At 38.4% G+C, this 15,612-nt stretch overlaps 1 protein-coding gene and 1 long non-coding RNA gene across 2 annotated transcripts in view; one reads left to right on the forward strand and one right to left on the reverse strand.

The window, feature by feature from the left end:
* The window catches only part of LOC126585582 (uncharacterized), a 47,927-nt gene extending 32,539 nt beyond the window's left edge, over window positions 1–15,388 (reverse strand). The window contains exon 1 of the long non-coding RNA XR_007610595.1: window positions 15,242–15,388. This is a non-coding gene — a long non-coding RNA (uncharacterized LOC126585582). The remainder of the gene's footprint in view (window positions 1–15,241) is intronic.
* Window positions 8,027–11,335, forward strand: LOC126585555 (beta-xylosidase/alpha-L-arabinofuranosidase 1-like). Its single transcript, XM_050249990.1, has 7 exons — window positions 8,027–8,524; window positions 8,667–8,972; window positions 9,121–9,290; window positions 9,371–9,471; window positions 9,592–9,933; window positions 10,026–10,439; window positions 10,580–11,335. Exons 1-7 carry the CDS (start codon window positions 8,066–8,068, stop codon window positions 11,188–11,190), a joined length of 2,403 nt encoding a protein of 800 aa, XP_050105947.1. The 5' UTR covers window positions 8,027–8,065; the 3' UTR covers window positions 11,191–11,335.
* Window positions 15,389–15,612: the final 224 nt, after the last annotated feature.

Below are 15,612 nucleotides of genomic sequence, written 5' to 3' on the forward strand. Positions count from 1 at the left end.
AAATGGCAACATCTTCAAAATGACTGTTTCTACATCAACAGAAATATGTATTGAACCTTCTTCAAGAAGCAAAAATGCTTGACTGCAAGCCTGCTATCACTCCCGTTGACTGTAAACTGAACCTCAGCATAGATGGAGAAGCCATGCATAATGTAACCTACTATCAACGATTAGTAGGCAAGCTCATATACCTCACCATCACTCGTCCAGATATCACCTATGCAGTGAGCTTGGCTAGTCAGTTTATGCACTCTCCCACTGTTGATCACCTTAACATTGTTAAGAGAATCCTTCGTTATCTTAAGGGTTCAATAAGGCAAGGAATCATAATGCACAACAATCAATCAACTGTCATTAGTGGCTACACAGATGCAGACTGGGCATGTAATGTAATTGATAGGAAATCAACCACAAGCTATTGTACATTTGTTGGTGGAAACCTTGTCATATGGAAGAGTAAGAAGCAACAGATAATTGCTCGTTCCAGCGCAGAGGCTGAGTATCGATCCATGGCAGCCACTGCTTGTGAACTCATTTGGCTTAAAGAGCTTCTTTCAGATTTAGGGTTTCCTAGTTCTACTCATATGTTGCTTATGTGTGATAATCAGGCAGCCATGCATATTGCTGCCAACCCTGTGTTCCATGAAAGAACCAAACATATTGAAGTGGACTGTCATTTCATTAGAGCTCAAGTTTAAACTCAAATTATCCAGACCGTGTTCACACGAAGCCATGATCAACTGGCAGATCTCTTTACAAAGGCACTGGCATCCGCTCAGTTTCATCGATTATTGGGCAAGCTGGGTTCAGTGAACCTTCTCAATCCAGCTTGAGGGGGTGTGTTGAAAGTGTTGAGTATATTTTGGCCTCTAGAGTAAGCTACCATGTTCTCTAGGGGTAATCTTTTCCTTGATTTAAGTGAGATGATTGATTGGTGAAAATTGATGTTGTAAGGCTTAGACTAGGCTACTTTGTTGTAAGGCTTAGACTAGGCTAGCTTAGACTAGGCTACTTTCTTTTCCTTGATTTAAGGGAGATGATTGATTGATGAAAGTTGTTGTTGTTGTAAGGCTTAGACTAGGCTAGTTAGCTTTGCTTTTTTCTTTGTCTTTGTCGGCTGCTTGCAGCAACCATTTCACCTTTCTTTCTTATTCTTTCTTTCTTCCTCCTTCCTCATATATACCTGAACCATTGTACATTAAACTTATGAAATACATTACAATTTAAAGCCATAATTTCTATAAAAATGAACATTGCAAAGTTGTAAGTAAAAAACATGAACATACCACACTAGTCTCCGACCGATCGCTGTTCTTAGGGTCGACAACATAAGCAACAGACAGACCATCCATTGCTATCAAACTCTTGGTGATGGCCTTCCAAGGAACCTCAGGGGACCGTACCATGACAATATCTTCGACACCGATTCTGTCGAACCGGCTCGTTCAGCCAAGCACCGGCAAGGCCGATGGTCAGGAGCATGCTGGGACCGTAGCACTGCACACACGGAATCACAACCCCTTTCGTGGTTTTGGTCATTTTTTTCCCTCGGCTCATTGAGTTTAAAGTCCCAAAAAATAATCAGTTAACAGTTACTAGAGCGACGGTGAGGAGGTGTGTGTTGGTGACTTGGAATGACGTCGCTTACTTCTCTCCCTGCATTTTCGAATGCCTCCGAAGCCAGAAACTGCCTCATGTATCCCAGCGCCATGAGAGAGCAGTTCAGAGAGAGAGAGATGTTGAACGTTTTGGATAAATTTCTAAGGGCCACCATTTTGTACAAATGAGTTTGGAACAGTGAAAATGCAAACGGAGTATCGAATTCAGGACTTTGAATGTTGAATGTTTTTAACTAACTGAGCTAGAAGATCAAATGGAGCTCCTAATGTCCTCATTTCGATGGGCCACCGTTTTGTTCCAAAGGGTTTGGAAGTGGTGTAAATCCAGTCATGCTGTTATGTTTTTTTATATTTCGAAAGAGGAACAAGTCTAGAAACGCGTTCAATTGATGCAATATCAATGTACCTAGAAAAGTGCTAAATGTTTCACGACAACATGAATTATTAATAACTAATTCTTCAAATAATTACCTCTCATTTTTAATTTCAATGCAAAACTCCTTTCATGATGTTGCGGTCACATTTATTTGATGCCAATACAAGTATTGTAACATTCCCCATCGCTTAAGGGAGTGAATCTTGTAAGCTTTATATGTATATTCTTATCTCTACCTAGCACGAGACCTTTTGGGAGCTCACTGGCTTCGGGTTCCGCAGGACCTCCGAAGTTAAGTGAGAAAGGGGCCAGAGCATTTCTAGGATGGGTGACCCATTGAGAAGTTCTGCTCCCTTAAGTTCCCAGAAACAAAACCGTGAGGGCGTGGTCGGGGCCAAAAGCGGACAATATCGTGTTACGGCGGAGTTGAGCCCGGGATGTGGTGGATCGCGTGAGTTCCTAGAAACAAAACCGTGAGGGCGTGGTCGGGATCCAAAACAGACAATATCGTGCTACGGCAGAATCGAGCCTGGAATGTGGTGGAACACGGGTCGGGATGTGACAAGTATCATTTGCAGTTATTAGATAAATAGGATCTTAAAACTACCACAAATTCTTTTAACAATTTGCAATAATAATAAAAAATTGCAACAATTGCAACTATACATAAGACATTGGAATAAGCTAAAGGGAAATTTTAATTGAACCCATATAACCTCTTTCTACACCCAACTTAAACTTTAAATGTGAATTGTCTCTTTTATCCTATTACATAATTACCATCAAGTACAAAATGAAACAACAATAAAACTAAAATTTATCAATAAACTCACACCCAATAATCAAATCTTACCATCATGCAATTTTTATCCTACGTTAATTATGGCTAAAACTTTAAGAGCTCTCATAGGCTAAATTCGTTTTAGGCATTAGAGATTCTTTGGTCCTATCTTGATTAGCTTGTGCAAATCATTAATCTTCCTTGAATTTTGGTGGTTGATTTCGAGGATGTAAAGTTCAATCTTCAAGCTTGACAAAAGAAGAATTCCAATAGATGCCAAAAGCCTTGGATCCAACTCCAAAACAAAGAACATTGATGAATCGATCTAAAAACACTATAACTACCTAAAAAATAATGGGAACTAGAGGATAGCAAGATGATTGATGCTTTTGAAAACCCGTCTCAAATGCAAGTTGAGCAACACAGCCAACTAGAAAGGGAATGACAGAAACCAAGGGCGGAAGGGAATGACAAAAACCAAGGGCGGAAAGCCAAGTATTGGCCAGGTTACATACACAGCAAACATAAGAGCCATGACCTTGAATCCCGTGGTAAAGAAATCAGATGTCAAGTATCCTCTTATGCCGGTAATGAGACCCCATCTATTTGGACTGAACTGCAGATATGGTTTTTGCACTCTATCAGTTACAAGCAGGAATGTTGCAAGACCCATATAAAATATGAAAGCACGAAACTTTATGTTTATGCAACTAAAACTGTGGGGACATGGATATCAAGAAAACAAGATATCGAAGTGTTATGTATATGGAATATTCATAAACAAGTAGAAACTTCACCAAATTATTCAACTTGTCCATAAAATTCAAACTCCAGAAAGCTTTTATTCTCATAAACAAGTACAACCTTTACCAAATTATTCATTTGGGATTTTATTTTCTAAATGGCGTAAAGATAATTTACATTTTAAATTGGGTTTGTTAGGGTAATTTAGGTAGTAAATTTGGGTTTAAAGAGATATTAGTTCTTTAATTAAAAATACTATGGGTATAAAGAGTAAGTTGGGTATAGAAAGAGGTTAGATGGGTTCAAATAAAATTTCCCTAAACTAAAATACCAGGTAATGAAATTGTTTTTGTTTTCTTAAATTATTTTCAAAACCAATAACTGGATCTAAAATTTTAAAATGAACTAACTACTAATCTATGATTAGCTCGGGATCTCCATCGTTTTGGTTGACTTAAACACAAATGAAAGAAGAATGTACACAAAAAATGCACAAAACAAAATATTTTAAGTGAAATTGAATTTTGTTTTTCTGTTTTTGTTTTGGAGGTGAAATATGTTGATCGGAGAATTATAGCTAGAATCTCTTGGAATTTCATAAACCAAAGTAACAAATTTGAATAAGAGGTTTTGGTTGATTTTTGACATATCTTACGAAATAGTAGTAAGCCTTATGTGTGCCGGCTGGTTCCCATCTTAATCTGCCCCAAGCCAGAAGGTTTGGGACTGGGTCCCCATCTTTATCTGCACCAAGCTAGATAATAACCATGGATGCAATTATTATATTTTTGCTCACCACTCTAGTTATCATTGTTGTATAAATTTAAATTTCGTAATATGTGTAGTGGATAGATAAAAATCTAAAAATATAAACTAATTCACTGATGATAAATTGGGTGGTAAACTTATTATATATATGACGGTTGTTTCCGTTGTTATTCCTTCCTTCGTCATCTTTTCCACTAACAAAAGGGTCCTAGACTCGAAACATGAAGCTTGCAGCAATGGTGGTAGCTACTTACTCATGTCTGTGGTAGATAGGATGATATTGACGTAAAAGTTTACAAAGGATGCCAATTCAAAAAAATATAAAAAAAGTAGAAAACAACGTATATTAACATGGTGCATGTGGGTTAATGTCTTAGTGGATAGGGTATTGAGTTTTTGTCGATGCGTCTCGGATTTGAAACTCTCCATCTCCTAAATTATTATAAAAGTTTCAAACTCTCTCATTTTCCTAATAGTAAATTTATAAAACAAAATACATTGACATGGCTGAGATTTCATAAAACTAGAACATGGAAGGAAATTTCATGACCAAGTTAGCTGCTAATTATACCATATATATGGGTCAGAGTCTGGATTTAATTAACTGACTAATTTGTTTGCATGTATATATTTTGTAATTTCATCTATTTTCACTATATTAAATAAAAATAAACAAAAGAAATATAGAGATAATATACTCATTTCTGTTCATTTTATGAGCTTAAAAAAATATATCCAAAAGAATTTGAAGAACATATAAGATCTCAACACAATGATATACGTATCTACATATAAAAGAAAATTAGCATATGGGCACACACAAAGTGTGTTTTTTTTGTTTGTTTTTTAAATAGGAGGGAGGAAGAGAGTAATAAAGAATGTGGGAGTGGGAAGTTTTTTTTTTTAAAGTTTTTAATTAGAGATATGTTTGGATTACATGTAGGTGAGGCTTTAAAAAAAAAGCAAAATTTGGTTGTGTGAAATTACATTTCTACCCCATATTTCTTATTTCTTATTCATATTTAGTTTTAATTAAAGGGTTAAACTGATAATTTCATAGGGTTTTGGTTGACAATGAGTGTTTTATTAATTACTAGCATTTGCCTACACATTTTGTGTGTATAAACACATTTTTTTAGAAAATGAGAAGGAGAGAGGGAGAGAGAACGTGAGGGGGTGGGAGGTTTTTTTTTTGTTTTATTTTTATTTTTTAATATTAAAGATATTTTAACATCACCGGTAGGTGAGGTTTCAATAAAAAACAGTAAAATTTAGATCTGTGAAATTACATTGTTGCCCATCTTTTTTTTTTTTTTTTTGTGATAGATGATTAAGTTGTCTTTTCATCTTTATTTTTATTGACAAAAAGGATTTCATTAATTAATAGAGAAGAGATAAAAGAAAATAAGATCAGAAATCCCAATTCAAAAGAACAAGGAGATAAGATGTGTAGGTAAGATAAATTCTTATTAGTTTCTTTCTCATAACTATTATTTGAATTCACATCGAAAAGGTTAATCATGGTTTCCCTATATATGTATACACACACATTCTAGTATTCTACAAGGTGGGTAATTCTGCACCTTTTTTTTTTTTTTAATGAAAAATGCACCAAAGTTAAGGGGGTGATGAAAAACACTTCTATGAGAATTTGTTGATCCCCACTACGGCACTACCACAATATTACTGGGTTATTGTAATTTTCGATGCATTGTGGATGCTTGTAGTTTAGTTTGCCCTCACAACATGCAGACAAATCTTAAGGATGACTACATTAATTTTTTTTCAAAGATATACATGTTTGTTTAAAAGTGTTTTTAAAATGACTGAAAGTGTTTTTGTGAAATTTATTTTGAAAGAAGCACCATGTACGTACTTTTTGTAAAAACCACTTTTAAGGGATTTTCTAAGATCAACTTGAATTTTTAAAAAGGAACTTTAACGAAAAGTTTCCGGTACTGTTCACTTTAATGAAAAACCACATTTTTACACTAAAAAGTCAATCTTGGTACTATTCGTCCCTTTATTTTGTCCTTATTATTAAAGCTCAAAGTTTTCAAACCATTTTCATTATTTTTTTTTTAATAAGGATTATTTCAAAAACACTTTCAAACTAGTTTATAATAAAAGAAGGCCACGTCCGATGACCAAACCAAATAAAACTTTTCAAGAGTCAAATAGTTTTGGTCAAATCCATATCATATATCTCCAGGACAGATAGCATTGACTTTATCTAGTAATTGTTGGGAAATATAGAGGAAAATATTTTAGAGATTTGATATGATTTAATTAGGGATTTGATAGGATACGATTTGATTTGGTATAGGTTTTCTTGTCTTGTGGACAAATGATCGTTTTGATTTATTTTCTAGTATTGCTGCTTTATAATCTTATAAATACTTTCTTATAGAGAATAATAAATTAATGAAATTGTATTTGAAAATTGTGAGATTGTAGAGAATTCTAAATGTTTCCTAAACTTTTATTTTTAACTTGGTATCAAAACAGAGTTAGATTTTTAGTTGAACTTTGTTGTAAGTGCTTTCCTGTTGATGCATGAAGCTGACTTTCTTCGTGCACCCACAAGCTATGAACTTGAGAGTGAAGATTATTTATGAATGTTAGAAGAGAAATAGAAGTTAAAGTATTGTTGTTGCCATGAAGAAGGGAAAAAATTGTTTTCTAGCTTCCTTAAGGAAGGAAAAAAAAAACAAGAATAATGAAAAAATTGCAGGAAAAAGATATTTGGTGGTTGGGGCTTCTTAAAAGAGGCATTAATTTCAGTTGGGTTTTTGAAAAGATTATCGTTTATTCCAACTGGACTTTCGAAAAGAGAAGTTTGTTCTAACATATCAAAAGATTTATTTACTGTTTTTTTGTAAAAAGACGTTGGTTCTAATTGGGTTTTTGAAAAGATTAGCGTTAGTTCCACGGATTACGATTTGTTAGTTGGGCTTTCGAAAATAATTGTTTGTTCTAGTTGGGTTTTCCAAAAGATTGGCGCTACTTATAGCTGGGCATTCGAGCAGAGGTGTTAGTTTAGATAGATTGTGATAAGCTGAGCTTTAAAAAAGATTGGCGCTAGTTCCACCTGGGTATTAAAAAGAGATGTTGGTTCCAACAGATTGTGATTAGCTGAGCTTACAAAAAAAACTTGTGTTAGTTTAAGCATATCATTGAAGATTTTATGCACGTGTGGCTCACTTAATGCGTGATTCCACGTGAAGGGGGTGTTGAATTTACTAAGTTTCAAATTAGATCTTTTTTTCTTCTTGGCAAACTCATGATTCCTAGTCATGAGTTTGAGTGGGGATGTTGAAAAATAATAAAATATAAAGGAAAGTATGTTAGAGATTTAATATGATTTAATTAGGAATTTGATATGATATGATTTGACTTGATTGGGTATAAGGATTGTTTTGATTTATTCTCCTTTATAATTTTATAAATACGTTCTTATAGAGAATAATAAAATAATGAAGTTGTATTTAAAAATTGTGAGATTGTAGAGAATTCTAAATTTATCCTAAGCTTTTATTTTCAACTGTAATATCCGAAATGTGTAAGTGAATTCAAGTTGAATTGAATTTGACTGAACAAACTATCTTAATTCTCGGGAAAAACAAACAAACTATCTTATTAGGTAAGCTTTCGTGAGATTTAAAAAACAGAAAGTAACCATCTGGATAAGGGGAGCTTCTTTACGAAATAGTAGTTTGCGTCTATATACATATAAATATATGCCCGTCCATCATCATCATCAATCAGATAGTAAACATGGCTATCAATATTTTTAATTTTCTTGTTTGTTTCTCTATTGCTTCCTTTATCATTTCTTCCAATGCCAGAAGAGTTCTAGACTCGAAAAATGTAGACGGTAACAATGGCGGTAGCAATTTCACTCATGTATGTGATCCTTCAAGGTTTTCCGACCTTGGCTTGGATGTGTCAACCTTTGGCTTCTGCGACTCCAAATTTTCGTATGACGATAGGGCCAAGGATCTGGTAGATAGGATGACATTGGCAGAGAAAGTGAGGCAACTAGGAAATAGTGCAAAGGGCGTTCCGAGGTTGGGGTTGCCTAAGTATGAGTGGTGGTCTGAGGCACTCCATGGTGTGTCGAATGTTGGTCCCGGGACTTATTTCGATGATCTTATTCCGGGTGCAACAAGCTTTCCCACTGTTATTCTTACAACCGCAGCATTCAACGAGTCATTGTGGAAGCAAATTGGTCAGGTATACATTATCATCACTACATTTTTGGTTGTAAAAGATGACATGAAAAGCCATGGAAGTTACTTTTCACTAACAAAAAAATGCTCAAAGTTACTTTTCGTTTGCTTGTACTAAATGGTTTTTGTTCCTTATGAATATTTAGGCTGTTTCAACAGAAGCAAGAGCCATGTACAATCTAGGAAGAGCCGGATTGACATATTGGAGTCCCAACGTTAATGTCGTGAGGGATCCAAGGTGGGGAAGAGCCACGGAAACACCCGGTGAAGACCCTTACGTTGTTGGCGTTTATGCCTCTAACTACGTCAGAGGCTTGCAGGATGTTAAGGGCACAGAGAATGCCACAGATTTGAACTCTAGACCTCTAAAAGTTTCCTCATGCTGCAAGCATTATGCCGCCTACGATGTAGACAACTGGCTCGGTGTCGATCGTTACCATTTTGATGCGAGGGTAAGTCTATAATATATGTTAGATAATAAACCACATGAGTTTGTTAACACATTAATAACTCATGTGTCTTCTAGCATTTTTCATTTAAAACGAAGTTTCATCATGTCAAATTAAGTTCATTTTCCTATTTTCCTTTTTGTTATGAAAGGTGACAGAGCAAGATATGGCGGAAACTTTCCTAAAACCATTCGAGATGTGTATTAAGGATGGTGATGTAAGCAGTGTAATGTGCTCTTATAACCGTGTTAACGGCATCCCCACTTGTGCTGATCCGAAGCTCTTGAAAGAAACCATTAGAGGAGATTGGGATCTTCATGGGTACGTATACTAATCACCTTTAAAATTTTCCGCTAGTCTTCATGCAGGAATTTAATTATTTTTATTTTTATGTCTTGCAGATATATAGTCTCGGATTGTGACTCTCTTGAAGTTATGGTGAACGGCCACAAATGGCTCGGCGACACCAAGGAGGATGCTGCTGCACAAGCTTTGAAAGCAGGCTAGTACTCCTTACAAAATTAACTTATTGAACCGTTTCTGTTTGGGAATACTTATGTTCTTGCTATTTCGTCCTTAATTACTAGGTTTGATTAATTAAGTTCCATGTTAATTACTTTAGGGATGGATTTGGACTGTGGAGTCTACTACACAAACTTCACTCAGAATTCGGTGAGGCAAGGGAAAGTGAAGGAGGTAGAAATCGACCGGTCACTCAAGAACCTTTATGTGGTGCTTATGAGGCTAGGTTTCTTCGATGGGAATCCCACTTTCAAGTCTCTCGGCAAGAAGGATGTGTGCTCCAAACAACATATTGAATTAGCAACAGAAGCGGCAAGAGAAGGAATCGTTTTATTGAAGAATGTCAATGAAACTTTGCCGTTGAAATCTAAGAAAATAAAAAAACTAGCCGTCGTTGGGCCTCATGCCAATGCTACAGCAGCAATGATTGGAAACTATGCAGGTATTGAATCTAAACATACAATTTCAATCAAGTTGTACATCTTCAACATGATATGCTCTTCAACTAAACATACCGTTCAATTTTGTGTTCAGGTATTCCTTGTCAATTCACTTCACCTCTCGATGCATTTTCATCCTACGGAGAAGTCAAGTATGAAATGGGATGTGATGGAGTTGCATGTGCAAATGATAGTCTGATATTCCCTGCCATGAAAGCCGCAAATCATGCAGATGCAACCATAATTTTTGCTGGTTTGGACTTATCAGTTGAGGCAGAGAGCTTGGATAGGGTGGATCTGCTTCTTCCTGGCTACCAAACCCTGCTTATCAATCAGGTCGCTCAAGTCTCCAAGGGTCCGGTAATTCTTGTAATTATGTCTGCTGGTGGTGTTGATATCAGTTTTGCCAAACAAAATGATAACATCAATGCAATATTGTGGGCTGGGTACCCGGGGGAGGAAGGCGGCCATGCCATTGCAGATGTTGTTTTTGGACATTACAATCCTGGTACGTAACGCTAAAAGAATCACATTTTTAGTCCACTTTGATGATAATGTTGCATCATTTAGCATAATTTTTGCCTAAATGTATATCTTAGCTTTTAACTTGCTCACTACGATATAATGTAAATGTTTACTATGTTACAGGAGGAAGATTGCCTCTTACATGGTACGAAGCTGGTTATGTGGATATGCTACCCATGACGTCCATGAAATTGAGGCCAATCGATAGCCTAGGCTATCCCGGTCGTACATACAAATTCTACAATGGCTCCACAGTTTACCCATTTGGATATGGCCTTAGCTACACCCAGTTCAACTACACCCTGCGATCTGCAGAGAGATCTCTGGATATAAAGTTGAGAAAGTCCCAACACTGCCGTGACATAGAGTACAAGGATAATGAATACAAGCCACCTTGCCCTTCAGTCCTTATCGACGACTTGGAATGCAACCATGAATTTGGGTTCGGGATTGAAGTAAAAAATGTGGGTAAGAGAGATGGAAGTGAAGTCATCATCGTTTACTCAAAACCACCTATTGGCATCGCCACTACGCATACCAAGCAGGTGATTGGGTTTAAGAGGGTCTTTGTGAAAGCCGGAAAGAGCGAAACTGTTAACTTTGTGTTCAATGCCTGCAAGAGCTTGGGAGTTGTCAACTACAATGCTTACAATCTTCTAACATCAGGCAGACACACTATTATGCTTGGAGATGATGTCGTCTCCTTCCCCATTCAACTCAACATTAAAGAGTGAATTGTTATTGTAATGAACTCGGACTGGTCTTAGGCTCATTGTGAGTAAATAATTATTTAGTGGAATAACCAGTAGGCTTGCTGCTGATGCACCTCCTTTCCCTATTCAGATCAGTTTGTAAACAGTAGCCAGTTGAGTTTCTTGATTTCTAATTTTCATCCACTTCATGTCTATTTGATCTTCTATTGACGCTACACGATTTCTAAACAATTCCTCCCGAACCTACTTTACCACTCATATATTTTCTACTGAACTTTTATTACCGGAGCAGTGATTTGAACTCAGGTGCAAGGAGGTGGGCACACATCTGCTTACCAATCATAAATTCAAAAGCATATTTTGTGCTAAGAAAATCAATCTAAACCAATGCAAAATGCATATATATATATATATATATAATTCCAAACGAGGTAGAAGTAGAACAAAACTCCAAATTAAACAGTTCCAAAATTTCTTTTATGTAAGTGTGGAAAGTTTTGGGAGAGACAGGTATAACATGGCTCACTGACCTTTTCAATAGGATTTTGAAAACGAAGAAGATGCCAAATGAGTGGCGAACGAGCACTTTGGTGCCTATCTACAAGAATAAGGGCGACGTACAAAATTGCATGAACTATAGGGGTATTAAGCTAATGAGTCATACAATGAAGCTCTGGGAGAGAGTCATTGAGCATAGATTGAGGCAAGAGACACGGGTTTCGGACAACCAATTCGGGTTCATGCCAGGGCGCTCAACCATGGAGGCAATCTATCTCTTACGAAGATTGATGGAAAGATATAAAGATGGGAAAAAGGATTTACACATGGTCTTTATAGATTTGGAAAAAGCGTATGATAGGGTCCCAAGAGACATTCTTTGGAGGATTTTAGAGAAGAAAGGAGTACGAGTAGCATATATCCAAGCTATAAAGGATATGTATGAAGGAGCAAAGACTGCCGTAAGAACTCATGAAGGACAAACCGAAAGCTTTCCCATAACTGTAGGATTACATCAAGGCTCATCCTTAAGTCCTTACCTTTTTGCGTTGGTAATGGATGAGTTAACAGGACATATTCAAGATGATATTCCTTGGTGTATGCTTTTCGCAGACGATATAGTGTTGATAGATGAAACTCAGGAAGGGGTAAATGCAAAGCTTAACCTTTGGAGAGAAGTGTTGGAATCTAAAGGTCTTCGCCTAAGCCGATCAAAGACAGAATATATGGAGTGCAAGTTTAGTGCAAATGGAGGCCAAAACGAGTTAGGGGTGAGGATCGGAGATCAAGAAATACCAAAGAGCGACCGTTTTCGTTACCTAGGATCTATCTTGCAAAAGAACGGAGAATTAGATGGAGATCTCAACCATAGAATACAAGCTGAATGGATGAAGTGGAAGAGTGCATCCGGCGTGTTGTGTGACCGCTGTATGCCACTAAAGCTCAAGGGAAAATTTTATAGGACGGCAATAAGGCCGGCGATGCTGTATGGCACAGAATGTTGGGCGGTGAAACATCAACACGTACACAAAATGGGTGTAGCGGAGATGAGGATGCTTCGTTGGATGTGTGGGCACACGAGAAATGATAAGATTAGGAATGAGGATATCCGGGGTAAAGTAGGAGTAGCCGAAATTGAAGGAAAGATGAGAGAAAATCGGTTACGGTGGTTTGGACATGTGCAAAGAAGGCCTACTGACGCTCCGATTAGAAGATGCGACTATGGGACAGAGGTTCAGGGCCGAAGGGGTAGAGGAAGACCTAGGAAAACTTTGGAAGAGACTCTAAGAAAAGACTTAGAGTACTTGGATCTAACGAAGGACATGACACAGGATCGAGCACAATGGCGTTCTAAGATTCATATAGCCGATCCCAGTCAGTGACTTGGATTTTCCAAGTCTCCAACCAAGAAGTTTTCCTCACTCGGGAAATTAAGGGAACACTACCCCAACCTACATGCTCCACTCAGAAAGCTTCAACATACAAGCTTCAACAAAAGAAAATTCAAAGAACTTAGCGAAGAAGGCTTTGGTGTATTTAACACAATACGTTGAAATGAAGGAAAGCTTATTTATTGATATCCCCGATAAGCTACAAATATGTACATATACATGAGTCAAAATAAACACACAAGAGGGAGCCTTCACAAAGGTTGCTTAGGAGAAGTCTCAGCAGTCGGTAGAGCCCCAGAAAGAGAAGGCACCGGAGGGGGATCATTTGGAGCCTCAGTACTGGACAGAACCCTAGAAGGAGGAGGCATCAGAGGTTGATCATTTGGAGCTTCATTACGCGGTACAGCCCCAGAAGACGAAGGCAATAAATGCCTTTGGAACAAACCCACAAATCTCTGATGATCAAGTAAAACCTGACCATCAGTTTCCTTCATCTGGTCAAGCTTCCTCTTCATGTTTGTAGCATAGTCATGTGCGAGCCGGTGCAACTGTTTATTCTCATGCTTGAGCCCTCTAATCTCCTGTTTGAGACTCATCACTTCAGCCGCCAATGATTCAACTTGGCGGGTTCGAGCAAATAGGCGTTGGGCCATATTAGACACAGAACCTGCACACTGAACACTGAGAGCCAGCGAATCCTTAACAGCTAACTCATCAGACCGTTTGGAAAGTAGTCTGTTATCTTTGGGAGTGAGAAGGTTCCTGGCCACCACCGCAGCGGTCATATCATTCTTCATCACGGAATCCCCAACGGTAAGAGGACCAGTTGGGGAGACGAAGGATGGGCGCCATATGTTGTCTGGAGAAGGCGGGGCTGCCTCTTCAACAAGGTTCAAGTCAAAACGACGGTCGGAGGGGCCAGACATTTTCAAAGGTGTTGAAGAGAGAAGAGGTCGGACAAATCAAGATCTTAGAAGTGCAAGAATGAAGCTTCTACTGGTGGAGATTCAAGTGTGCTTTGGAACTTAATGCCAGCCCCTATAAAAATCTGCACTCGACGGAGCTTCAGAAATCAAAGAGGCGCCTGCTCAGAAATCGAAGAGGCGTTTGCTTTCTCAAAAGTTGGGCTGCTTAGAGATCACAAGGGTTGATCTCAGAAATCGAAGAGCCGTTTGCTTTCTCAAAAGTTGGGCTGCTCAAAGACCACGAAGGCCGATCTCAGAAATCGAAGAGGCGCTCGCTTTCTCAAAAGCTGGGCTCCCTAGAGACCACGAGGGCCGATCTCAGAAATCGAAGAGGCACCTACTTTTCCAGCCTTGTCAGCACCTGTCACACGCACACTCAGCTTTACGGAAATTATGGGCATTCTGTCAAAGACTTCTGGGGAAGTAGAAAACACATGAATCTTACTGTTCAATCACCCACTTCCCACACGCAACAATAGCTCATGGGTACCACAGATAACTTTGCCAAAGTTCTCTGCCAAAGTTGAGCACGTGAAGCTTGCAGCTCCCACTACATCGCTCTGACCAAGAAGGGTAAAAGAATAGCAAAGAAACAGCACTAACAAAGTTTAGACCCATAAATTTTGAAGGTCTAGCTACCATATTATTACCCACAAGGGTAAAGGAACAGTACCACTGCTGGATAATTGGAAAGTCCATGTATGTCAACCTCTGTGCTTCGTGGCAAGGTAGACTAGCAAACATGCCCAACCTTTACTCACATTCGAGAAAACACTCCCAATAAGATTGCTTGCTCCAAAATCGAAGAGGCACCGTCCTCCGAATCTAAAGAGCCAGACTCCCAACATGACTACTTTCTTAAAAATCGAAGAGAGGGTAAAGGAACAGTACCATTGCTGGATAATTGGAAAGTCCCTGTGTGTCAACCTCTGTGCTTCGTGGCAAGGTAGACTAGCAAACATGCCCAACCTTTACTCACATTCGAGAAAACACTCCCAACAAGATTGCTTGCTCCAAAATCGAAGAGGCACCGCCCTCCGAATCTCGAGAGCCACTCTCCCAACATAATTACTTTCTCAAAAATCGAAGAGACACTGCTCCCCGAATCTCGAGAGCCAGACCCCCAGCATGATTGCTTTCTCACAAGAGGCGCTCGCTTTCTCAAAAGCTGGGCTGCTCAGAGACCACGAGGGCCGATCTCAGAAATCGAAGAGGCACCTACTTTTCTAGCCTTGTCAGCACCTGTCACACGCACACTCAGCTTTGCAGAAATTATGGGCATTCTGTCGAAGACTTCTGGTGAAGTAGAAAGCACATGAATCTTACTGTTCAATCACCCACTTCCCACACGCAACAATAACTCATGGGTACCACAGATCACTTTGCCAAAGTTCTCTGCCAAAGTTGAGCACGTGAAGCTTGCAGCTCCCACTACATCGCTCTGACCAAGAAAGGTAAAAGAATAGCAAAGAAACAGCACTAACAAAGTTTAGACACATAAATTTTGAAGGTCTAGCTACCATATTATTACCCACAAGGGTAAAGGAACAGTACCACTGCTGGATAATTGGAAAGTCCCTGTGTGTCAA

This window comes from Malus sylvestris, chromosome 10 (assembly GCF_916048215.2).
Source record: "Malus sylvestris chromosome 10, drMalSylv7.2, whole genome shotgun sequence".
Lineage (NCBI taxonomy): Eukaryota > Viridiplantae > Streptophyta > Magnoliopsida > Rosales > Rosaceae > Malus > Malus sylvestris.

Coding starts and splice junctions, on each gene's coding strand:
- LOC126585555 (XM_050249990.1), top strand. CDS start 8,066: ATGGCTATCAATATTTTTAATTTTCTTGTTTGTTTCTCTATTGCTTCC. Junction 9,291..9,370: donor GGAGATTGGGATCTTCATGG/GTACGTATACTA, acceptor TATGTCTTGCAG/ATATATAGTCTCGGATTGTG. Junction 9,472..9,591: donor TGCACAAGCTTTGAAAGCAG/GCTAGTACTCCT, acceptor TAATTACTTTAG/GGATGGATTTGGACTGTGGA.